Source organism: Megalops cyprinoides, chromosome 10, assembly GCF_013368585.1.
Source record: "Megalops cyprinoides isolate fMegCyp1 chromosome 10, fMegCyp1.pri, whole genome shotgun sequence".
NCBI lineage: Eukaryota > Metazoa > Chordata > Actinopteri > Elopiformes > Megalopidae > Megalops > Megalops cyprinoides.
Window position 1 is genome coordinate 19,433,261 of NC_050592.1, and position 25,344 is coordinate 19,458,604.

General features: G+C 42.0%; 1 protein-coding gene across 2 annotated transcripts in view; it reads left to right on the forward strand.

Annotated features, from left to right (window-relative positions):
* LOC118784667 (gamma-aminobutyric acid type B receptor subunit 2) overlaps nucleotides 1-25,344 on the forward strand; it is a 100,056-nt gene that overhangs the window by 73,569 nt on the left and 1,143 nt on the right. For both annotated transcript variants that reach the window (XM_036539027.1, XM_036539028.1), the window contains 6 exons: nucleotides 405-527; nucleotides 16,823-16,933; nucleotides 19,134-19,358; nucleotides 19,577-19,759; nucleotides 20,149-20,278; nucleotides 24,811-24,916. In XM_036539027.1, coding sequence (XP_036394920.1) covers nucleotides 405-527; nucleotides 16,823-16,933; nucleotides 19,134-19,358; nucleotides 19,577-19,759; nucleotides 20,149-20,278; nucleotides 24,811-24,916 — 878 coding nt within the window. The remainder of the gene's footprint in view (nucleotides 1-404; nucleotides 528-16,822; nucleotides 16,934-19,133; nucleotides 19,359-19,576; nucleotides 19,760-20,148; nucleotides 20,279-24,810; nucleotides 24,917-25,344) is intronic.

Sequence of the window (25,344 nt, forward strand, 5' to 3'; positions counted from 1 at the left end):
ATGTTTAAGATGTATTATATATAAGAATGCTAAAATAATTGTAGGTAAAACAGCTGAACAAGTAGTTTAGCTTATGGCCTATGGTAAGTTACTAAGGTCAGGCCTAAGGTTTTAAAGTCATGTTTCATGTACATGTTTCACAGCAATGTTGTGCTCGCAGGATGATGCGTGGGCCAATTTGAGCCATGCGTATCATCTAAAGAAAGCAGGCATTCTCTACACTGTTTCTAGTGAGGCATGGTTCTTTTCTCTAATTCCTCTTCTGTTAGGTCAAACACAATTCTAAAGGAAAGGAGGTGCTGTGCTTTCATCTGCCATAATTCAAGTGCAGGATGGCTCCCAGGCCACCATGCGTGTGTCCACCCTCTGCCCCTGACTCGCGTCCCTCTCCTCCCTCTCCCCAGATCATTAAGGACCAGAAGCTGCTGATCATCGTTGGCGGGATGCTGCTGATAGATCTCTGCATCCTCATCTGCTGGCAGGTTGTGGATCCTCTCAAGAGAACCGTGGAGGAGTACAGCCTGGAGGTACAGTGGGCGTTCTTCTCCTTTACATCCTGCGTCACGGGTCTAGAACCTCTCTGCCAACAGTTCTGTCACCTCTTCTGCAGAGGGTTTATGATCCATTGGTTTAGAAATGATAAATTGTTTTTTTATCTATTCATAACATAAAAAATACAATATTTGCCATTATTTGGAAAACGCATTTTCAATAAAATGTCCATCAATGTGACCCTGCATCTTATACACAGGTATCTTAATCATCAAATGTGGTGGTGAAGTTTTTTTTTTATTACAGTTCATTGTTTAGAAGTCATGGTCGGTGTTGCATGGTAACCCCTGTGCCAGTCAGGCCATTGTGGTTTACCAGTATTGATAAAATGCTGATAAAAATGCTTTGTTGTTCCAATGAATTCACTGCCTGTTTTGTTCAGACTCCTGAGTAACGAGTCCGCTTTTGTTTAAAAAAGTTGACTCAGGGAAATCATTTACACCATTCCAGGACTCAAATTTCAGGTGGTTTGGAACATGCTAAGATGTGCTGAAGCTATGGAGCTATAAATAGAACTGTTGGAAGAGGGAATCAGATGGCATGCCTTTTGCTAATAAAAAACAATCTGTTATTAAGCCCTCAACTCATCATGGGTAAAGCACTGTTCATTATTGTTCACTAATAAGCACCACATAAAGAACTCTGAGTCATGACGCATTGCGGATCCAGTACGGCCCCCTTTTCCTCTCTCCAGGTAGACACTGGGGAGAAAGTGCCCATAAGCACTGATCCAACATCCACTTCACCCATTCCTAATCTTAACAATAAACATGGGGGCAATAATCCGACTGATCTTGGAATAGAATTTATCTGACCGGGCAGTGCAGGTACTGTACGAAAAGGAACTCACAAAGGGAAAACAGGAAATTGATTGTACCACCCCAACCCCCACCCCAAGGCAGATAAAACTCTTTGCCAGCAAAGAGGGGAATGTTGGCAAAGGCCTTAGGAAAGAATCACTTGGCTGGTTTCACCCGCTGCTGCCCCGCATGCAGGTGGGGCTGTTTAGGAAAAGCATCCAGAGCTGACTTAAAGACCTATTCTTATCACCTGGAAATGCATAGCTTTTATTGCAGTTTTGGGGCAGTTAAAACATTGTGGAAACTGCAAACAAGTACTTGAAGGCAAAGGATGACTTTTACAGGAATGCAGAGACCAACAAAGGAATAAGGCATAATTTGCACACTATCACAGCTTTTATTCTGTGTAGGCAAGCCATATTTGAATGTGCCGTGATGTTTTTAGACACCGCGTCGATTGCAGTAGGTGAATTTTGAAATATACAGTATATCTTGGTGTAAAAAAAAAACTCATGACAGGTGAGAACAAACATGCTGGGTTAAAATCAGTACCTTGGTCTGACAGGCACACACAGTGTCCTGTGAGCTCACAGATCCCTGACCCGCTGTTGGTGCAGTTGTGGCTGTTGATGAGACATGTAACAAGCTAAAGAGACCCGTTCAGATCAGCACTGAGCTTTAGAGGTCAGCGAGATGAAAGGAGGTCTCTGAAGGTGGGTTTCCCAGACTCTTTGATGTTATTGATCTGTGAGGAGTAGATGCTTTTCATGTTTACTTCCTTGTTCTCTTTCAGGGGAAGGGCACTCTCTCAGTGATGCAGAGTATCTCTGACAGCAAAATCCACCATGCTGTTTGACACTTTTTCTTATTCGGTGATACCAAAAAAGAAGTACAGCAGTCATCTATTTTTTATCTTAAATCTCAGATGATATAAGAATAATCTTTGATGCCTAGTATTTGTATTGCTGTAACACAGAACATCCACAATTCTAAAAAAAAAAAAGTTGTTTGCAGAGCCTCTGGGTTATTCTCTCTATTTACATATCAATTCATTCATTAATTAATGACACAAGTAGGAGCGTGTTAGCATGTTGACAAGAGACAGGCTCTCTCTGGATATGAGGAGGATTACAAAAATAAGAGACAGGTATTTATGATGCCTGTGTGGTGTAAGGACCCAGAATGCATTGGCTTATGTGCACTGCAAGCTGCAAAGACACATTGGACACGTTTGATTTAAAGTTGGCAGCAGAGGACTTTGCCGCAATGAAAATAAGAGAAAATAAAATGTTACCTGGTGGCCTATAGGCTACATTTGATGCCATATAGGCCTAGCCTTTTTTTAAACAGGTTACAGATGTTACAGGTTACAGATATTTCATAAAAGCCTACATTTTAGCGGCTAATGTTGAGGTTTTGCTCATTAGTTACTGTTCGTTTTGCTTAATCGCTACAGTTTATTAATTAGTCAAACTGATTTGAGGTCGTTGTCATGCTTTCATCAGCCTAGGTGGACATCATAATTGCGTTTGTAACATAGACTGTTATTGAAACATGACCAGTAAGTTTCAAATTTGTCTGGTAAAATAAATTCTTTGTGTGCACTGGACCAGCAAGAAAAAGTCGAAGCGGAAGCCTTCGTGGTGGTGTGTGTATGTGGGTGGGTGTGTGCATGTGCGGACTTCATTGTGTGGTGGTTGTGGGGTGTGGTTACTGTTGTCCCCTGTCCCCTTCATGTGTACATGGGTAATGTGAGGAGAGGAAGGAGGTGGAATCTCAGCAGGTTCTTCTCACCCCTGGGTGAACAGATCCAGGAGGTACTCCCATGAGCTCTCAGTCCACATGCTGCTGGTGCTGGACCTCCAGGAAATCTCCAGGGATCATGACAGAGATTAGCACTAACTGATGGGAAAAGAAAACAGAATGCTCAGTCCCACTTGGCCTCCCTGTGCAGACTCATCTTCCCGGATTACGTCTCCAAATTCTTGGATAATGGGCTGTGCAGAGGAGCCTGGGAAATCCTTGACCTTCCATTACTATTATGCACCCCACACCAGGGCATGCATACCAATGCTCAACTCACTCAGAGGCATGCTATTGGCTGTCTCCCAGTGACAGCCATCAGTGCATCAGTGCAGTCTCCACCACTTTGACCTCTTTCAAATTGTTGTTTATTTACTTGGAAGATGCCCTTTTCCAAAGCAATTGGCATACCTCATATGTTTTGAAATATTAGGTACTGAATGTTATCAACTTTTCTACAGTGGGATATTTAAAGCAATTCAAGATAAGCACAATACTTTGCCCCAGAGGGCAATAGGAGCTTCATATCTGGGATTTGAACCTGTAACCCGCTGAATATGGGTCTCCTCAGTCACTACACCTGTTCAGATTTGTATCTGCATCCTCCACGCCACTCTGTTATCCACATCTAGGAGCACTTTGTTGGTGAGGCCTGTGGCACTCACCAGTGAGCTGTTAATTCCCAAATAATTGATCAACTTCTATTTAGGAACTCACTCTGCAACACTAATTAAATATTTCCACCTTTGGGACTTCTGCAATCAAATTTTGCCACGATTTCTTGTTTTTCTGATTGTTCTTAGTGATATTTTTCATTAGCAGCCCCCACACAGAAACAGCGCCTAGATCACACGGTGGCTGGTCTGCCGGTCTGTAGCTTAACATTAACCTTGTTCTGAATTTTATGTTTAAAGTGAAGGGTTTATTCAACAGTGCATCCCTTCAACTAAACAACATGTCAGAGTATGAAAAAATGGTTGCAATGACTCAAATAGACTCATACTGTATGTCATAACCTCAAAGGGGTGTATTGATATATACCCCCTGCCCCTTGTGTGCAATCATGGACTCGACACTGAGTCTGTATAGTGTCTCTTCTTGTACGGACATTTGTAAATGAAGAAAGGATGGCCCTCTTTCCTCTCTGCTTTTGTAACAAAACAAACCGTCAGGACATTGATTAGTATTCTGGTGGCTTTCCGAGCCCCCCTCCCCCCTCCTCCTCCCTATTCTGAGCTGCAGCTAATGTAGGCTGCAAAGAATATTGCAGTATAGCATCACTATGGCAACAACCACATTCTGACAACAGTATACCAGTACAGCAATGCTGAAATTTAGGGCACCAAAAGAGGATGATTTGGACTGTGAACACCGCAGTGTTCAATGCGGCGACAGAAACACATATACACAAGTAAATATGTGAACATTTGTGTTTTTTCTTTGTGGAGATACACTTCTTGCTTTAAAGTTCCGCTCACCTGCAAGAGAATTTGCCTCTATTGCTCTGTGATCCAACTGCCTCCTTTGATGTGAATAGGGCTTTAGGAAAGGGGATTAATATTTCACATAATTGCTCCGAACGAGAGAGCGGTCGTTAGCAGCTGTTGAGCACTGGAGATTATATGGAACTTGGAGTTGGTAGCAGGGGTTCATAAAAATATAGAGCGGTTATTACAAAAATGCAAAAGGTTAAATTTTCAAATTCTAATTATTTTATCACTTCCTAACGCTAAGTCAAAATATCTGTGAGAACTCAGTTTGTTCTGATATGACGGTGGGCAGAGAGCGCATTGGGAGAGGTTCCTTCTTCCATGCTGCACTATGAAATATTGTGCTTGGAGATCACAATGTTATTGGTAGCTTCTTGACTCCGTGGAGACAATATTGAATGTTATTTTGTGAAGCATCCTCACATTACACATGACAACACAAGCCTTCATGACATAATTTGTATTTAGCAGATGGTCTTATCCAGAGCAACTTACACAGGTTACAATTTCTTAGCATGTTACCCATTTATACAGCTGCATATTTTCTGCAGTTCTAGGTTCAGGGGGTACAACAGCGGTGCCCCAGTGGGGAATGAAACCAGCAACGTTTTGGTTACGAGTCCTGCACATTACCACTATGCTACACTGCCACGCCAAGTTGCACGTATTTGTCCTCCACCAAGGTGTGTGTGAGACAGATAAGCTGTCCAAGTCGTCCAATATGAGCCCACCCACTCTGGGAAGCTCTGAATCGGCTTTTGTGGTCGGATCTGTGTGTGCAGCAGGGATCCACGTGCATGAGGATCCTTGCTATTTCTCCTCTGTTGGTTTGATAATGGCTTTGAACATTCATGCGCCAGTGCCCCTGCATTATGTGGAGTCTTCTTTGTTTGAAGAGCGAAATCCAAGTGTTCACGTCGGAGTGGTATCAAGATGACAGGGAGAGGGAGTCTGCTGCTACATGTTTTAGTCCTGCCTGACAAATTATGGGATAAACAGTCACACTGCGGGAAACGTGAGGGAAATATCTCAGTCCAAGACATTCAGTTATTCAGAATATCTAAGGGCCTCTTTCACATTGTTAGGAAAAAAAAACAAGTTAACACATTGAATAGAACATTTGCCCGGCTCAGTATCCCGTTCTGATTCATAAATCATAAATCCCAATTATCTATGAGATGAGTAACAGACAGCACCATCCTACGGGCCTGTTGTCCAGCCTGGGCTTTGTGCTCTAATTCCTGAATGAGGAATGGATTTGTCAGCTTCGATTAGCACACGTCAGCCCCGATTCTTCTCTCCTCCCGCAACTCTGTCTGTCCGCTACAGGTGTGGACATAAACACAAACCCAGTGATTTCTGGTGATTCTGAAAGTCTGTTATGTCTGCCTCATTACCAGACCCTGGTTTCCCAGGAAGCCTGTGCCAAAAGAAACCAGATCCTACTTTCAGCATTGACTGACAAGGTCAAACAAACTCTGTTTAGGTGTCATACAGATCAAATATTATCAGGTATCTTGTGTGTATATATATATATTTTTTTATGAATATATGCAGCCTCTATCTATCTGAACATCCCTGTAGTTTTGTTTTTCCTGCAGGCAGATACAGTACATGATGATATGAGCTGCGCCCTTCAATATTGATTATTATGGTTTATGTACTGATGTCATTTGAGGGCTGAAATTTGAATTTTAATGAGCAAAAACAGTGCATGAATAGTTTTCCTCAAGGACATGAAAGGTCACATATGGCAGAGGTAAAGGCATTTTGTACCTGGGTCAGTACAGTGCACACTCCTCCACTCTATACAGTTCTGTGCGTCACCAGTGATGGGCACATTGGACTCACGGAGGTGTCAGTGTTCCCATGATGTTTACATCATAAACTGCAGGGGTGCTTAATCAAGCCCAGCATGGACAGGTTTCATAGAAACATGTGCCCCCTCCTCCTTACAAAAGAGGAATGAAATTTCACTGTACCATTTTACTTCCTCTTCCTGGTAAAAGGAGGGTAAATAAATATGTAGATATTACATAAATTGCATATTCTGTGTGTTAATATCAGTTGATGCAGGTATAAGCTTATCTTCAGTCCCTTACTGAGGGTGGGAATTTGAAGCTTTTGAAGGCATTATAGGCACATATTTCTCAAAGTCATCCAAACCCCCAGCATGGTCGCCAGCTGCCAGCACATCTGTAATGGACTGCGGCCCATTTCACGATGCGGGCGTGCCCACAGTGTCAGCTACAGAAGAAAAACATGAGTGCGTCTGGGAACTCAACCCCAAATAACCATCAGTGGATGTGCTCTTGCTCCACTGCTTGATTGATTTCGCCACACAAATTCCATAACCTTGTGCATTCAACACAGAACACCTGTTTGCTGTGGGGGGAGTCCTTTGTGCTGAGGAGTACAAAGGTGCCATTAAGAGACCTTCCTGTTGTGACAGAAAGTCAGTTGTCAACATTAGTGGGCCCTGACAGCGAGGAGAATGACTCCTTCCGATTTCCACACACTGCTCATTTCAGCGTTGTAACTCAAGGTCAGGACATATGAACGGAGCATGTCCAACGTGCAGAAACTGTATGTACTCGGGGCTTGTTATTTTGTGGGTCAGTGCTGCACAATGTCTGGGCAGGTTCACTGATCTTTATAATATGGGTATCGGTTGATGCAGTTGGCTTTGCAGTCAGCATGAGCCGAACAGGATGTTTTAGAGGTCAGTGGGTTTGTGCAGCACTGCTCCGTGAAAAAAAAATGGAAACGGTATTGGCAACACAGTGAGAAATACAAACAGTTAGCCTGTTGAAATCATTAACACAACATATGACGAACATGTCTTTCAGTGTATTAGCACACATCAGTCTATTACCGATTATGAATGTGCCCCACCCGGAACCTGCACCCTTCAGCAACTTCCCTAACCAGTATGCCAGACAGGAAGTACCCACCAGCTCGCACAAGAGGGTGGCAGGACATGAAACAAGTGTCTGGCCTCAGTCAAACAGGTAGTTTGTCTAGAGGGAGGTGGAAGAGAGCGTGGTGTCAGGGATGGTTAATGTCATGGCACCACAGGTGACATTGATCAGCGCCTTGCATCCGCTATCCCCCATGGTGGATAACTCAACTGAGCGCCAGAGCAAAGGGCTGGCGCACAGCCAGTCCACCTGCCAAGCGCGGGCCACCAAAGGGATGCCGAAAACAGCTGGAGTAAGTGTCAGTGAGGCTGTTTCAGGACAGGGTGAGCTTAGTTGAAGGCACTGGACTCCATCTCCCGGGCTTGATAAGCCCTTAAAACTAGTCTGCCAATTCAAATTCTTGATAAATGAAAAGCATACTATTTGCAGAAACACTGTGTAGACTGAAATCTTGAAAAATGAAAAAATCCTTGTGAAAAAACACATGGCTTTTGTGTCCAGCACACCCTCCTCTACATGCCTTTGGGGGCTCATATAAAAAAAGGTAAAAAATGACTGACTTGCAGCAGTTAATATAAAATTAAGTATTCACTCCATTCCATTTAATTTACTGGAGAAAGGAAATGAAAGGGAAAGGGAAAGTTCTCTGCCCCTGAGATGGTTTGGTGCACTTCATTTGGTGCACTATTTGCTAAGAAACAAAATTAATACATTCATTTTGAAGTGTTTCTTTAATAAGGTCCTCATCTTCTGTGTGTGCTTTTTTGCGTTCTGTCTTTCTTATTTTCCTTCTTACTCTCCCTACTCTTTGCTAGAGTTCTACAGGAAAGTCTAACAGTCTATAAAAACTTTCCTTTTTAACACATTTCATTATTTTTGAAGGGTTATTTTTCATTGGCTTTCGGTAGTCCCTCACTGCTTGCAAAATCCTGCAGTGAACAGGAATCAGAGAGAAGGCAGTAAGACTGCTCAATATCCACCCGCTGCTCAAAATATACATGGAGGAGCTATTACCTGCACTCTGAAGACCTAACATACAACATCATCTTACATTAAGCTGTGGCAAACTCTTGGCAAACATGAAACAGTGATTGCAAGTGGGCCAAAAATCTTTGCAAGAATGCCAGCCTTTAGCCTCAGAGAGCTACATCCATCTCTCCGCATGGGCCAAGGGGTTCCAGTGGATCTGGGCTGTAATGCCCTAGTGTGCTCATTCATTCAGTGTCCCACTATAAATATCAGTATACCACAGTGAAATAAGATGCATTTCCTCTCTTGGTAATTGATGCCGCATGCCATCTGGGTGATGTATAACACTCACCAGTGGGGCTGCGGTGATTTGCCATCTTTTCCCCCCTGCTTAGCTCTTTGATGAAGTTATCTGTCATGTTGAAAATCCTGAAAAGCGCAGAGTGCCTGCCTTGTGTACCAGTGTTACAGGATCATATCTGACCCTTTGAAATTCACAGCTTTGATCGCGCTATGCTTAGACAGAGCCCTTGTGCTCTTAAGAGATTCCTAATTCCTTGAATATATAAACGTATCATATTTAATAATTGAAGTCCAGAATGTTTAGGAAACCACAGTAGTAGCAGAAGAGATAGAATCTTAATCTCAACACTGAATTTGCAATAACTACACATAGAGAATTTGAGCTATAGCTACATGTTTGGCAGTAACAACAGAATCACAGAATTGTGCTGTGCAAATAATAAAATGTCTTATAGCTTTGCATAATAGGATATATGAGAAAATATTGAATGATGGGATGAGAATATATGAGAAGGTTTTTCATTGTGGGACAATCCATGCGGAAAGCTGTCAGATGCTGCTCCCTTCCACAGAAAACAAGAAGAAAAGCACCAGTAGGAATTTGACAGATTACATTGGACGAAAGTGGTTGAGGACGGGCGTGCTGAGATGAGGAAGTTCAACCATATGGCTGCTATTAGACGGGCAACAGTAATTTACTGATACTTGCTTACTGAATCTTGAGCTAATGTAGCATATGGTAGTAGTAAAATTGCAGAAACCACCAGGGCAAAACTAAACAGATTAACTTTCATTTCCCAGGCTGAGCCTTCATTTTGTCATTTTACAGATGAATGATTATGTCTTAATTAGATGAATTTTCATATCATTTTTGAAAAATATGTCTGATAAATTCTGTTGAATGGACTCAGTTCATATGTGGTGTTTCGATTCAATGAATAATTTAATAATTAAAAAGGGAATTTCAGGAATTTTTTGATCAGCAGAACCCCACTATAACAGAATATTCCTATAGAATGGAATGAGAAGGTAAAGGTTAGTAGTTACACTACAACTGTGTTACCATTTGAACTAGTTTTAGAAGTGCACACAAAAGCACATTTTTGTGTGCCCTCTTATGCCACCCTCTGGTCAGGTAAAGCAGAACAGTTTTTTATTCTAACAGAGACTCACTGTGCAGCCCTCCAGCCTTGACCCACAGGGACTGTTTGTTGATGAACACTGTCACTCCAGTGCCTTGGAGCCCCCTGGAGGAGCTGGAAGGACCTGCTTTGAGTCTGCTGCTGAGAACAGAACTCGCTTAAGGAGAAAAGGAGTTTTACCAAGACACTATGCAGCCACTACCAGCAGGACAGTCCAGCATGTTTTAACTGTCATCACCTGATGGTTGTGGGCCAGTTATCCACTGAACAAGTGATGGCCTTGTGTTCCCAGTGGCCTTGTGTGCATGGACTCATTTGATCTCTAAGCACCTCATACCTGGACAGATTTGCTGGTGGGTTTACCGCCTCTGTTCTCTTTAACTGGAGGTTCTGGTTCAGGATGGGGCCTTGGCAACACTGTAGACTCATATGCAGAATGATGCAGTTGAAATCCTGGTCAGGTCTGTGCTTCACTGTGTTTTACCCTTGAGGATGGTATTTACCCTAAATATATGTAATATATCTGTAAATATATCCAGCTGTATTAATGGATTATGTGTAAAATATAATATGTGTCCAGGAAGTTACCTTGGGTCTTTTTAGCAAATAGAATGTAAAATGCAGAGAGAAATTCATTTCTGTTTTTACACTGTAGTCACAAAAGCTACTAACAGAAATAAAAATGCATTGAAGGTCCTCCTATTTGAAGTGGTAACTCTTCATGACATTTTGCCAATACTTTTCTCTTTTTTGGTGAACTGAGATTTTGGCTGTCTTTTTCAACTTTTGCGCCAAGATTGCCTAATGACTGCCAAGAACACAGCAGGTTGATGGATTAATGATAATCCAGAAGCCCGGGGCTTTTTCTGTTTGTTTGCTGTTTGGTTTGATATTGACTGGGAGAACAGGCTGTCCCGTCTGTAATTGATAAGCCCAGCAGAGGTGCCAACACCTGTGTGCGCTTCTCGTGGCCAGACATGATTAATCAAACCCCAGAGCCCACAGTTGTCAGAGGTGATGACAGAGCAGAGTCAGGTCACCACGGATACCAAAGTCACAGAGGCCGAACCAGTTAAATTCAATGAAATCTATCACCATCTCAATTGAATTTCTCTTCCTCATTGCAGTCTAATTTGCTTAAAATTATAGGAGCAATAAACTGGAAAAGAGTTTGTGGGAAACCTATGGCAAACACTTCTTTTGACAGCAATATGGCCTTTTTGCTTATAATTCCTGTCTTAAATTCATTAAAATTTCCTCAGGCAAATTAAAACAAATCTAGTTTTTTACTGGATCCACTTATAGTATGGAACTCTCTCAGGCAAAAACTGGCTCCCTTAAGTTTAAGTTAGGGGGGCAGTAAGAAAGTTTTCTTTCAGACTTTCTTCCATGGTATTGCATAACCTCTGTTGGAGGAATATGGAATGTATGGAGTCTGGTAATCTGAGCAGTGCTCAGGCTGTAACACAGGAGGAGATGTTACCCTGCATCTAGTAATGGGAGAGTAAGGCTGCCTGAGTTTTTCTGTGGATATCAAAGGCTTTTGATTGGTTCATTAGAGTTAGTGATTGACGACATGTGATTACTACACCCATTATGGGGTTCATGAAGCCTCACTCTTCCAAAAATATGTGTATTTTTCCTTGCTGGAGCTGTATCTGTTTATCAAGCTCATCTGCATGTGTAGTGAGTCAGATAGCATTAGATTGCATTAGAATTTCATTAGAATTCATCCAGTGAGAGGACAGTGGATTTCATTAGAATTTCGATACAATTCATCCAGTAATATGACATAGCTAGTCTTCACAACCATTTGATGTAAATGTTAGCATGCCAGTCTTATAAACAGTCATGTGTTGCTCGTACCTCCTGTTCTTCTTTTTGCTGCGGCTCAAATCTAAAGTACTGGAAGTGCTCTTTTCTTCAGCAACCATCTGTGCTGTGTTCCAGAGCACATGTGCTGTGTTCTCTTATGCATACCCCGAATGAAAAAACCGCAAAGGTCAGTGCACATTTCACATGTGAGTTTTAATTTGGTCACATGCTGGTTGTGAAACATTCCACAGAATGACTGTGACCTAAGCTGTGAATCACTGTGACGTGGGGGGGGTGCTGATCAAGCGGTTCATGCACTGCAAACACAACCGATGTCGGTCAGGGGTGAATGAATCTTAATCATTCACAAACGCCTGTTCCGTCAGCCATGAAATGAGGATGCACACAGGACTGTCTGAAGGAGCAGGGAACAGCACTGCTGTCTGTGAAAAGAGGATATGAGTGGCAATGTGTGAGGGCTCGACACAGAGTTGAAACAAGACTCTGTTATACTGCACACACACTTACCGCTCAAGCTTTCTGCTGCTGGTAGTGACTAGTACATGTACAAGATAAGGCAGCATCCACAGGACTACTGGCCTTCCTGTAGACCTAGTTAGCTGTAAGCCGCCCTGCAATACACTGCTCTGCAATCCAATACCTTGCTTGTTTATGTTTCCATGTTTATGACAGTTCATCTGAGTTGCAGTTAGAAGAGGCCTCCCACTATAATTTGATGAAATGCAATGTTTGACCACTGGGCTGAGGAGTATTGCTGACCCGGGCAGGTGCAGAGGAATCAAAATGACAGATAGTAGACAGTTGATAACTTAAATATAGATATATTAAACGCTAGCATTGTACAAGTTAAATCAAGGACTCAAAGAACATATCAATTTCCACCCTGTTACATACACATTAAGTCTCCCACAATGTCAAACAACACTCTCGTTTGTTGCCTGCAGCTGAGAGCTCTCTGGTGCCCCATTTCTGGTGGGGAATTGGTCTGCGAGAAAGATGGGATGGAGCACAATCGCCTGGTTCTCGTGGGCACTAGCTGCAGGTGCCAGTGGCAGATCTGTCCCATATTGCAGTAAGATGAAAGCAATATTTCCTACAGAAGGGACACTCTTCTGGCTAGTCTCTTCAAATTCACTGAGGGTCAAGGCTGGGTCAATAGCTAGGTTTGGGGGCATCAAAGTGGGCGTAAGAATCGCCTGTTAATCAGCTCTGTTTACAGCCTCAGCCACTGAGGACTGATGACAAACTCTCTCTAACCATCTGACAGCCAAGGTGACCAGCTGGCATCTCTGAGCCCCGACTGCTGTGCCACCCAGGCTGGCTGTGGTGGCTTTGAACCCTCGTCAATCCAGTACCACAGAGGGTGTTTTGTGCACCCAATATAAATACAGAGGGAAGTAAATATATCTAATATATAAGTACAAAGTGCAAAGAGATTGTGGAGATACCGGGGGCTTGAGCACATTTATTCTTGCAAATAAAAATGTAACAGTGAGATTGTTAGTTTTCTTCTTGGATTTCAGAACAAGCCTCCTGAAGTAGGAGAATAAGAAATTTTCATATGCGCAGTAGAATAAACTTGGTGTATAACACAAAAACCTTGAGCGGTGCAGTGGTCCAGTAGCCCCATGTTTTGTGCTTGTTTTTGTTTTCAGAGTAATACATCCTGTATTTTAGCTATTGTCTTTATTAATTTCCCTCAAATCAGTACAGTTCATTCAGCATCTGTAATGGGTATCTTACAATCGCCTAAGATCAGTTGCTGTTAGCGATCTATGGTGTCATTCCACTGGGATTGGATTTTGAGGCACAGTTGAGTAGAAATGGTAATCAAATATGCACATGTGCACATACACATTCGTACTAGCAGAAATGCATGTGCACACACACGGCGACATTGTCTCTGTGTTGGGAGGCTGTTGTTAAAGAGATTGTGATTGCCTTGAGCTGTCAATGTTTAACGGACCAGGATAGATACATGAGAGATTTTAATTAAGCGGTACCAGTGTCAAAATGTTTGCTACTTACAAAAGGCCCGCAGGAAATATAGTTAAGACTACCATTTCAACAGCAATAGTATTCAGATATGATGTGAAAGAGCATTTCTCTTGTGAATGGAAAAGGCCACAGCCCTTGAAGACAGTCACATCTGACTATGTAATCTTATATGATCAGCCATGGACATAGGAATTGTACAGTGCCTAGTAGGTAGACAATGAGAAAGTTATGTCTCAGATAGAAAAGAGCTGGAAATGACACAGGAAACAGGCGTGAGAATCTGTGGGAGATTAGAGGCTGTATGCAAAAAGATTCAAAGTGTGCTTAAGTTCCTGTGTGCACACGAGGCTATCAATATCAGATAACTGCAGGATCATAATGGGCATCAGCACAACAAAACATCCATCTCATCAAACACAGGCTAAGTAGATTCCTGACTATATTCATAGGGAAAATATTAGACGTTTCATCATAACATTCAGTGTACCAAACAGGAGTAGTGACGGTGTAATGTAGTCTTTAAACCAGGACAGGGAACTTGCTTACAATTGTTAAGGCACTGGCAGTGTGTTATAGAGCCTTTCACTTGATGAAATGGGAGCAAAGGCTGTAGAGGTTATCACTCCTTTTTTACACAGGATGCTTAGAGGCAGTTCTAAAAATAAAGGTCCCAGCAAAACGTAAGCAAAAGAAAAACGGTGAATAAATAAATAAATAACATGCAATAACTGTAAAAACAGAGACACTGGTTGTAGGGCGGGCAAACTGAGGAGAGGTCCTGGGAACAGGACGTTTGAGTATCACTGGCAGACTCTGAGGAGATAGGGAGATTAGTTAAGGGTACAGCTGTTGCGCTCTCTGATAAAAGGCCCTGCGAGCCATACCGCTGGTCAGGTGAGGGCAGCTGCACTCATTATGTCCAGGGCACAGCTGTTGCCGTGCCTGTGAGTTTGCGGTCCTGTAGTTCCCATTAGTCACCTCAGTAGATAAACAGACTGTGGCGAGGGCACAGGAACAGCTCTCTGAGTGCCCGCCCAGCCCCCCATAGCAACTTTGTGTGACAATGAGTTAATGTTCCAGTACCGCCACGCCCCCCCTCCCCGCTCGCTCTGTCTCTCTCTCTCTCAGCTCATCTTCGCCGTTCCTGTGAGCACCCCAAAGCTTCCCGTCCGTGCTCCTCATTGCCTTCTCTCTGTGTCTGTTCCGCTTCGCCGGCTCCTAACTGTCCCAGAGCATCTTAGCTACTGTACAACCTTCCCGGTCCTCAAAGCGCTGTTACATCACAAAGTTAATGTCCTGAAAAAGTGAGGTTGTCAACTGAGGATGAATAAAAAATACAATGTTAGCACAGTTCTGTGAGGGGTCTTGAAGACAGTTTAACATCTATCAGTTTAATACTGAGGGCTTATTCAAACCTGTTTCATATTTAAATATTTTAAGGGGTCTTCTAAATAATCATCATAAGACACACGCATGGGATAAGTACTAATTATATCTTGAGAGGAAAAGTCATATTCTTATATTTGTGGATTGGATGTTTACTGAACATGTATACACAACTACCTCCATAGTACATAATCAGTTTTCTCACATTTCTAGATACACGATGATAATAATTACTCTAATAGTTGTATATCCTTTATAAAATACTGTGAATCAGCCAAGTATTAGGATGCATAGATGAGCTCATCTCATGAAGGACTGTTTCACCCTTTAATTTATTGGCAGCAATGGTAACTGTTTTCCTATGTTATGTTTTTGCAACCATTAACTAAATTCCGAATACATTACAAATGTTTCTAGAGTGCCGCAGACAGGCTTAACATGAGTGCAAGTGTAAATCACCCATAGAGCTGCCACTGAGGTGTGGCAGAGAGCTCACTCATTCGTCCTGATTAATGAATAGCAGCACCCATAGCAGCATTGTTCAGATGTGTCCTAATTGCCACAGCTTAACCAGTAAAAGCTTGTGGAAGCTGGCACGTGGATTACTTCAAAGGAGACTAATGGGACATGATGACAGCGTGAATCACTGCCTGGGAAATTGTTGCCACATTGGAAATCGCTCTGCCGTTACTGGGCGCTGAAATGATCTGAGAGCGAATGTCCTGCCAGCTCTCCCAGTTACACTGCAAAGATCCTGTGCCAGCAGCACTGTGTGGCAGTAGCAGCCAGAGAGCCACAAATAGCAACTCACCTTATTGTCCTGAACCAGTTTTTGATTGTCCTGCATGATTTAAAAGTGTGCCGGTTTATGTAAGGATCACCCATTAGCTGTTGAATTCTTCAGCCTTGATTGCATCTAATGTGGCAACTCTGCATTTGTGGTCTTCACCTCAAATGGTTATAGGTGCGATGAAAAACCAGCTGGTTTATGTTGGACATAAACGTAAGATGGACCTCTTTGTTGTCATCAAAATAATTGCCACTGATAGATGATCTGCACTGTAATTGGCTGACCTTATAATTACAAAAACCAGAACCATACTATGTTCTCTGAGTCCCCTAATTGTAGCTTACCAGCTGCCATTGGTGAATTGATGCTATGGCAGAGAGACACAGAGACTTCATATTAGGGGTGTCAACCTCTTGACAATGACTTTATAGTGACACAATACTATATTGATATCTAAGAAATGAAACAATGTACTTCAATATGATTTGATGCTCTTTGAGATGATGCATTTCAATATGATTCATTTTAACCCTAAAATTATTGTTTTTTTTTTTAATCTAGCATCCAAGTGTTAATTCACTGTAGCATTAATTCATTGTCTGCCATTGAAATAATTCTCAACGTTCAAAGATAACTAGAATTGTTGGAAGCACTGTAGTTTCATCCAAATTTCTGCATTTTTGTGAATAAAAATAAATGAATAAAAAATGAATGATCAATGTCATTGCTTTTGTACAGATGCATGGATATGAATCAAAGCACTCTTACAAAAGCATCGCTACTTCACACTAAGGGTAAAACAGGTTCTTTGCTCTCTGTTGCTTTGTTGTAGGCAGATCCTCAGGGGCGGGATATGGCGATTCGTCCCTTCCTGGAGCACTGTGAGAACATGCATATGACGATTTGGCTGGGGATTGTCTACGCCTACAAAGGGCTCCTCATGGTGAGTGAATGGAAATCTTATTATTCAAAACTTCATTTTCTTGACAGACACCCGTTACCCAGGAAGACCTAAATACCATACTCTTTACAAATCAATTGCATGTATGCAGCTGCATATTTTACTGAAGCGATCCACTGTAAGTGCCTTGTTCATGAGAGGAAAGAAGGGAAGTTTCTTGCGTACATGTGAGGGTGTGATCTGTAACATAAAAAATGATTTTACTTCCTGTTAATTTACGAATGTATTTGTAATTGTTCAAGGCAGCCCTGTATGTCATTATTTTACTACTCTTTCCATAACTAAGAAAGGTTTTTCCAGTGTCAGATTGTGTGCATGAGGATATTATTATGCATAGGAATATGTGCTCAGGCATGGGAAGACAGGTTAATTACTTGTTTGGCTAGGCATCCTACCAGGTGATATCAGTGAGAGGAGGATTATGAGAGGAAAAATGAAAATAAGACAGAGCTCTGGAGAGTTGTTTGTGGTTTACTGTATACCATGTTTTTTAGTCCTTGTGTTTTTTTTTCCCGCTTACAGATGCCTGTTTTAACCTGTCCTGTTTATTTGTAATATTTTGGCATTTTCATGCCTTTGTTTTTAAATGAAAATCTTTTTATATTGAAAGTATTTGGCCAGCCTCCTCACAGTGTAACAGCAGTGCCTCCCCCAGGATTTGAACCTACAACCTACTGGTCACATTGGCAGGCTTCCTGCTACATCATTATTAGATTTTGTTGCTTTCTAAGGGAGGAACATGAACATTAGCCTGTCAGTTTTCAAGTCACTTTCCATGATGAAGTACAAATTGATCATATTTATTACATGCAGGAATACCAACATGACACGACAACTGCAATGACACGAACAGCCATTTAAACCACTTGAATTTAAACCATTGAATTCTTTGAGGTTTAGAATTGCCATTCCAGTTCACATAACGTTCAAAGATCTGCTGAACTGAAGGTTTAAACCCTGCTAAAATCGTTATACTTAGCCCTGGGAATCTTAATTTCATAGATACCCCAATTATCTCCTTCAGGCCTTTAAAGCAAGTACAGCATGTTGGCTGCAGATGTTATTGTATGTTAGTCAGTGGGATGAGAGAGTCTAGAAGGTAAGATTCTAAATATAGAAAAAATCCTTTCGAAAGTGAATTGAATGTCTACAATAATTTGTCATGCAATGAGGTTCGTGGACATATTTCCCTGGGAAAGCATGTTCCATTACTTTATATTTTACCCCTTAATTCGGTCATTCTAAATAGTGTCCCTCTCTGCGTCACAGACATAGTGACAGAATGATTAACTCTGTCAGGATTGATCTACCAGAATGTCTCCATCGTTTGGGGGCCTGAGTCATATTGCTCTCCTGCCAAGTATCTCACCCCTCCCATCTGTTCCTTTGCTTAGAAACCCAGAGAGTGCTCCTCACTGACAACCTATTCAAGGTCTCTTTCAGATCTGCCTCCTCGGTTTCCTTTTCACAGCCAGGCCCTGTGCATCCTCCTTTAACCTTAGCATTTTCCCAGGCTTTCAGATCAAATGTGACATCTCCGAAACTTCCCTTCTCTCCTCTCTGTGCTCGGATGAATTATCTCAGTTTAACTAGCTTGGGCGTTCAATAATTCAGGGTCAAAGTCGAGAGAGATTGCCAGATTCTGACATTAACCGGAAAACCATCCATCTGGAGCTAGCATAACACAATGTTATAAGACAAAAAACACATATACTGTGCCTTTATTCATTTATATCTGGCAGGTTTACTTAGCAATTAAAGAACTGGATTCATGCAAATTGCAGGTTGTGTCCTAAATGAATTGTTGTCAATGCAAATCTTCTAACTTTTACTGCCTCAACGAAGATCCTTCTCCATGGATTATATTTGATAATTAGATAATGGGTAATATTTGAAATTTCTAAATGTGGCATCACATAAAAAGTATGTGCTGTTAAGTCTTCGTTATAGACTTGAGTTATTGTTCTAACAAAAGGATGCACAGCATTATAATAACACAAACACATCTCCTACAACACATTTATTTACAAAGAAAGGCCCTCAGGACCAGGCCTGGGGAATCACTGGAATGGAATGTACTGAACATGGATGCATTTTACAGAAGTATGTTTGATCTTTATGACTTTTCTGCATTGTCATATTCACTCTGTTTCCCATCTACTGCTTTCTGTCCTCCCTGCAGTTGTTTGGCTGTTTTTTGGCCTGGGAGACACGTAACGTGAGCATTCCTGCTCTGAATGACAGCAAGTACATTGGGATGAGCGTCTACAATGTGGGGATTATGTGCATCATTGGCGCGGCCGTCTCCTTCCTGACTCGGGATCAGCCCAACGTCCAGTTCTGCATTGTGGCTCTGGTCATCATCTTCTGCAGCACCATCACCCTGTGCTTGGTGTTTGTGCCAAAGGTGCGTTATTGTTGAAAATGAAGCTCCATGGAAAGTGTTTAGCTGAACTTTCCAAGCAACTAAATGCCAAAGGACCTACAAATGATGGTCCATGAATGTTTTGTCTAACAGAATAACTTCAATCTGTTAGAATGTGATTGGTGTCCTTACCAAGTACACAGTGTTCTTACAGAATATTACTTACAACCTTTCTATTATCTGTCTCTTTACCAACAAAGCTAATAACAATGAGAACCAATCCAGATGCAGCTACTCAGAACCGAAGATTTCAGTTCACCCAAAACCAGAAAAAGGAGGACTCCAAGACTTCTACCTCCGTTGCTAGTGTCAACCAGGCCAACACATCCCGGCTTGACAGTCTGCAGGCCAACAACCATCAACTCAGGATGCGGATAACAGAGGTGACTCTTTCCTCCCCTTCTTCTTAGGGCTAAACTGTTCCCAGACTGGCCTGTTAGCACACAGACCAGTGATGCTGTATTCTGCACAGTGGGGTTATTTATGGTGTTTCACATTTTCATCACATTGCATGTGTACCTGTGAAAATATTAGTGATACAAGGGGATATATTTAAACTAGAGGGGGAAGCAGCGTGTTGTGGTGGTTAGGGAGCTTGGACTGTAACAGCAGGTTGCAGGTGGTTAAAACAGGGGCACTGCTGTTGTGATACTCGATTTTGTTTTTTGTTTTTTTTTTCCAGCACAATCCTCACTTGTATAAGGAGATAGTGTATAAAACATTACGATAAATGTGTCAGGTAAGCAAATGCATATGCTCTTTTTATGAACAGTTGGACAAGGAGCTGGAGGAGGTGACCATGCAGCTCCAGGACACTCCGGAGAAGACCCCCTACATCAGACAGAGTCAGTTCCAGGAGGTGAACAGCATCCTCAGCATACGCGACTTCACGGACGGCAAAGGTGAGAGGAGCTGTCCACAGCCATTTCACACCAGCAATCTCAGCATCTGAGCCCCACCTTTCTGTGACCATGGTGACGCAGCATGAGTGACAGATCATCAGTTCTCTGCTCTTTCCCACTGACTTCCATCTGGCAACACTACTGTAGGGCTGGGTTTCTCCACAGATGAAATTCAGCTCCGTGTGCTCAACAGTTTTATCGTTGTTGTTGGAGCTAAATGTGTTCTGATTTGTCGTATTATTATGCCTATACTTTAAGAGGCTTGACTTAAGGCAGAGCATCCATAGTGAGTCACTTGGCTGACAGTACCAGAATCTGCTGGCATAGAAGCATGTAGTCCTGACAGTCTCCTGTGTAATGGTCACTGCTTTCCCCTTCCCTTTCACAAATGCATTCATCAAAAAAGAAGGCTCATTTTATCTCCGCTAACCAGCTGCCAGTTTGAGTATGTGTACTGACTGGGAGGCACTTTCAAACAAGAGCAAGTATGATGCATAAAGGAGGTTCAATCAGACTGCCATACCACTGTGAGACATTTACGCAAGTGTTCATGATAATATGTAAATATTGAAAGACTGAATATTTATGGAAATGTGTTAATTGAAGTTGAAGACAAAGTGCCACCTTTGTAAACATGTGGTTGAGTGAAATACCACACCTGAGTTTGTCATTGAGAGGTCACACTAGATGGATGGTCAATGTGGAAAAGACAGGTTCAGATTATTGTCAGATTAAGAACAGAGAAAAATTTGCAATTATATTTACATACAGAAATACAGCACTAATAGCACATCATCAGATTTACAGTATCATTGTAAATCTGTCCAGTGATGACTGTTTACTTGGTGTGAATTTAGTCCCTCTATTTTAACACTGTCCCTGGGACTCAAATTCAAAAACCCTCTGACATTATCCAGAAAACTTGATTTTAAGCTCCCATTAGATGCAGATGTTAAATTATAATTGCAATACAAACTACTGATAATTTGCACTGGAGACCTTTAAGTCATAGTCATTTTCCCAGCCATAATCACATCTATAATTATTTTAAATCCAGACAGTACATTCAGGTCCCAGTTTGAAACATGCACTGCTTTTCTGAAGTGACTTTTTTCCACCTGAATTTTCTGCCTTATTTAGCAGCTGCAGAGATGTTGTGTTTATGAGTAACGGCGGTCCCTCCTTCATTAGTTCTGACTGACGTGTAAAGACAGCAGTGGCAGGCCAAGGAGTACTTTTGTGTTTGTACCTGCGAGCTCTTGTCATATCGCTTCAGTTTCAATCGGCTCTCTGGAATCGGGCATTGTTGCAGCAGGCCTCAGAATTGGCAGTAAACTACAGAGCGCTCCGCACCCCGGGGGCTGCGAAAGATTACCGCTGTGATGGAGAGAGAGAGGGACGGCCCGGAAACGCTGTCCCGGATCGCCCGCGTGGCGTCTCAGAACTGGCACTGCCGCCCCCAGGGGAGTGCTCTCGCGCTTAATCAAACATTCATCATCTCTCAGCATTGTTTGGGGACTCCTCCATCACTCTGGGACACAGAGAGTGCTCACGGAGTGCTGCGGGAAGGGGGGGATTAATTAGCCGCGGTGATCTCTGCTGGGGACTGCAGCTCACGCTGCATCCGCCTGCTGCTTCCCTGCCTGGAGAAGCCTGCTGAGCAAAGTGCTCTCTTAAATTATTTACACACACACACACACACACACACACACAAGCACATGCATGCACACACACACAGATATATACACACACACACAAGCACAGAACACACACATGAACGCACACACGTGCGCACACACATGCATACATGCAAATGTGTTCACACACATACACTTGCACACAGAGATATTCAACTAGCACAATTTATGGTTATCTTAAAATGACATTCATTTTAATGCAACATCAAAGTGTAAATATGTTGATATAGATGAGCAGAGGGATACCTCAGTATCTTCAAATCGAGCAACAATTGCTTCCACCTTTCCATAAATTCCTTCAGTGGATTTTGGTATTTGCCACAAGCTGCATTTTAGTGAGGTTGAACCCTTTTACAGAATTGTGCATTCCAAACAAACCAATCGCTTGCTGTGTGGTCAATACTTAAGGGTACATGTACACAAATTGGAACTGGTAAACATTACATTCCTTTATAGCACTTAGACAAGAGTATTTTTTCCACTGTTAGTACAAGAAGTAAACAGCAGTGTGGTGCAGTGATATACATTAGCCGTGTTAGACTCAATTGAACAGTCCGTTGGATACAGTGAGTAAACAGGCACATTGAAAAACCCTGAAATTTATCATTCAGAAAGTGTTTGGAATCTGGAATCAGACACTCACAGAAGCCTTCTTTTTTCACTGTCAGCAGCAGTACACAAGGCCCAAAGGTCATTTTCCAAAATGATGTTACAGGGGCTGTACCAAGTTAGCAATAACAAAACAAGACATGGGGGCTGGAAATACAGTGTTTGAGATGTGTGTCTTCGTTAGAGTTTTTATGGTTGCCCATGACTACTCTGACATTGTCTTGTGAATCATCCTCAAGTTCTACCACTTGGGACACCTTGCAAAAGGTGTTATATTTCTACGAGGTGTTGTTAAGGGTTGTTTGGAGGTCCCCACAGCATGTATTGGCTTTTTACTCACCTTTGTAAGCATGAATTCACCTGGCGGACAAGCTTGCTGACATTACCCTGGAGAATATTTCTGGACCTCTCTTTTTCAATGCATCTTGGGAAGCCTCAGGTTTTTCCTTTATTACAGATGGAGCAGTACACACTGGAATAAATCTATAAGGCATTAGAGTGGATGGAAATGCAGATAACGCTGTTTAGCAATGCAATAAAACCTATAATGGGAGGTTTTCCAACCACTCAATGGGTTGTTTGCATCTGGACTAATTGATCCTATAATTACTGCAATTGCATTCTTTCTGAGTGCCAATGTCAAGAACAGTGCACACTCATTTCACATTAGTTAATATGAGGCTGTGTACTGGTAACTGGTAAAGGAATGTGTCCTCTTTCCAATCATGCAGCCCCTGCATGGAGTAACTGAAATGCCCAAGCTTTCCTTTTCTACCTTGGTGCCATGAGCACAGAGTTTTTATTTGCTTTCTGGAGGTCAGATTTGACAGAATGAGATATCTGAATTTGGTGTACTGATTGGACTGGGAATTCGGTGTACCGACTGTAAATAAATCTGCTGGGGTTGCTCTCCCGAAGGGAAGCAGTCTGTGGAGAAACACGGGTATATCAATCATTATAGAACAGCTGTCGGTAACTGAAGGGAGTTCAGACCACTTACGCCTTGTCTTCACTGGGCTGCCTGTGGCCTGTCTTAACCGGACTTGACAGACATGTTCGGTCAGACAGGTTAGGTAACGGTCTCCATTGTAAGTTGGACTTCATTTGAAATTGGTGGGGTTTTCATTATGTAGCAGTGAGGACGTGGCTCTTCACATTGCATAAACACTAACATTAGTGAGTAATTATTCATTGTATGCATTTATAAGAGCACATATATAGATTGCTTCATTCCTTTATAGTGGCAAATGTAATTGGAATCAAGTGTTTAAACAACTGTGGTATAATTAACAATATATCACAGTACTGTATTTTAATTTATAAACGTGTTAACTTCAACTTGTATGATGCTCAATGAGCCACGCCCCACTTTTAGTATGTCATCACTGACACACCCCCCTGGACAGGTTTGTTTGAGGAACTAAAAGTCTGTATCAGCAACATGACAGACAGGATCGGACAGGGTTGAGTGACAATGGAGACACTCTCAATTTGACAGCTAGCCTACATTCAGTCTGTGACCTGACCAGTGGAGTCGAGACACTAACCCTCTGTTCAGCGCATTACATGTCTTCAAATAAAACAGTGCATCAGTCATCTCATTCTAATCATCATTTTACTGACATTATGACCACTCATATTATAATCATCATGCCAACTTCATTCTAAATAGCGTACTAACCATATTGCAAGCACATTCTAACCACATCCCAAACACCATTCTCACCAGACCACATAACCATTTTGTAAACACATTTTATTCTAATCACCATTCTAGTGACACTCTAGTCATATTCAAACCACTTGAAAAGGAATTGATGCTTATCCTTTAATTTAAAGCTAGCCAATGATTTCTGTAAATCTAAAGGCATTGAGACTGTACTGTTTCTCCATGTAGAAATGGTTCTCTAATATATTTTAGTATGTTTCCATGGGAGCACTGTCTAGGAAAAGTCGCCACAATCTTCAAATCAGGTCAGTTTCATTGCAGAGGGATAAAATATGGGACAGCGTAAAAGGAAGACCTGTGGGACATAAATCATGTCAGAGCAGAGCAGATGATATTGGAGAAACAGACACAGCACTTTACTTGAGTTAATATATCTACAGTATGGCCATACATTTGCTTCTCAATGTGTTAATAAAACACTAAATCTTATGCCTCCAGGATACCTTAAGAAGGGACTCTTAGAAATGACTTTCTTTCTATATCTCGTGTCTTTTCAGAGGACGACAGATCGATGTTGAAGAATCACCATGAGCAGAAGTGGGGCTCTCTGGACCCTCCCAGGGCAAACAGAGGACCCCTGGAAGACATCAACTCGCCAGAGCAGTGAGTTTATGTACAATACACCATTGGTAGCCTAGGTCTAGATTTAATATGAATATGTGCTTTGTCCTTGAAGTTGATTAACTAAATAGATTTTTTGGGATTAAGGTTAGGTTAAATCTTGACCTTAATGTCCTTAATAGCAGCAACTGTCACATAGGTTTCTCAAAGAGCTTGCTCCTGGCTTACCTCCTCCAGAGCCATATATGTTACATCTAAAATACTGTCCGCTGCATGAACTCTGTAAGAACTTTGTAATGACCATAATGACCAATGAACAGAACACACACGCGTACACACACACACACACACACACACACACACACACAGTCATAGGTACAGACCATATCATGCACTCACATACATTTTTTGTGTCACCGATACACATACACACACACACACACAATCATTGAATCACTGCCTCTGTTTCT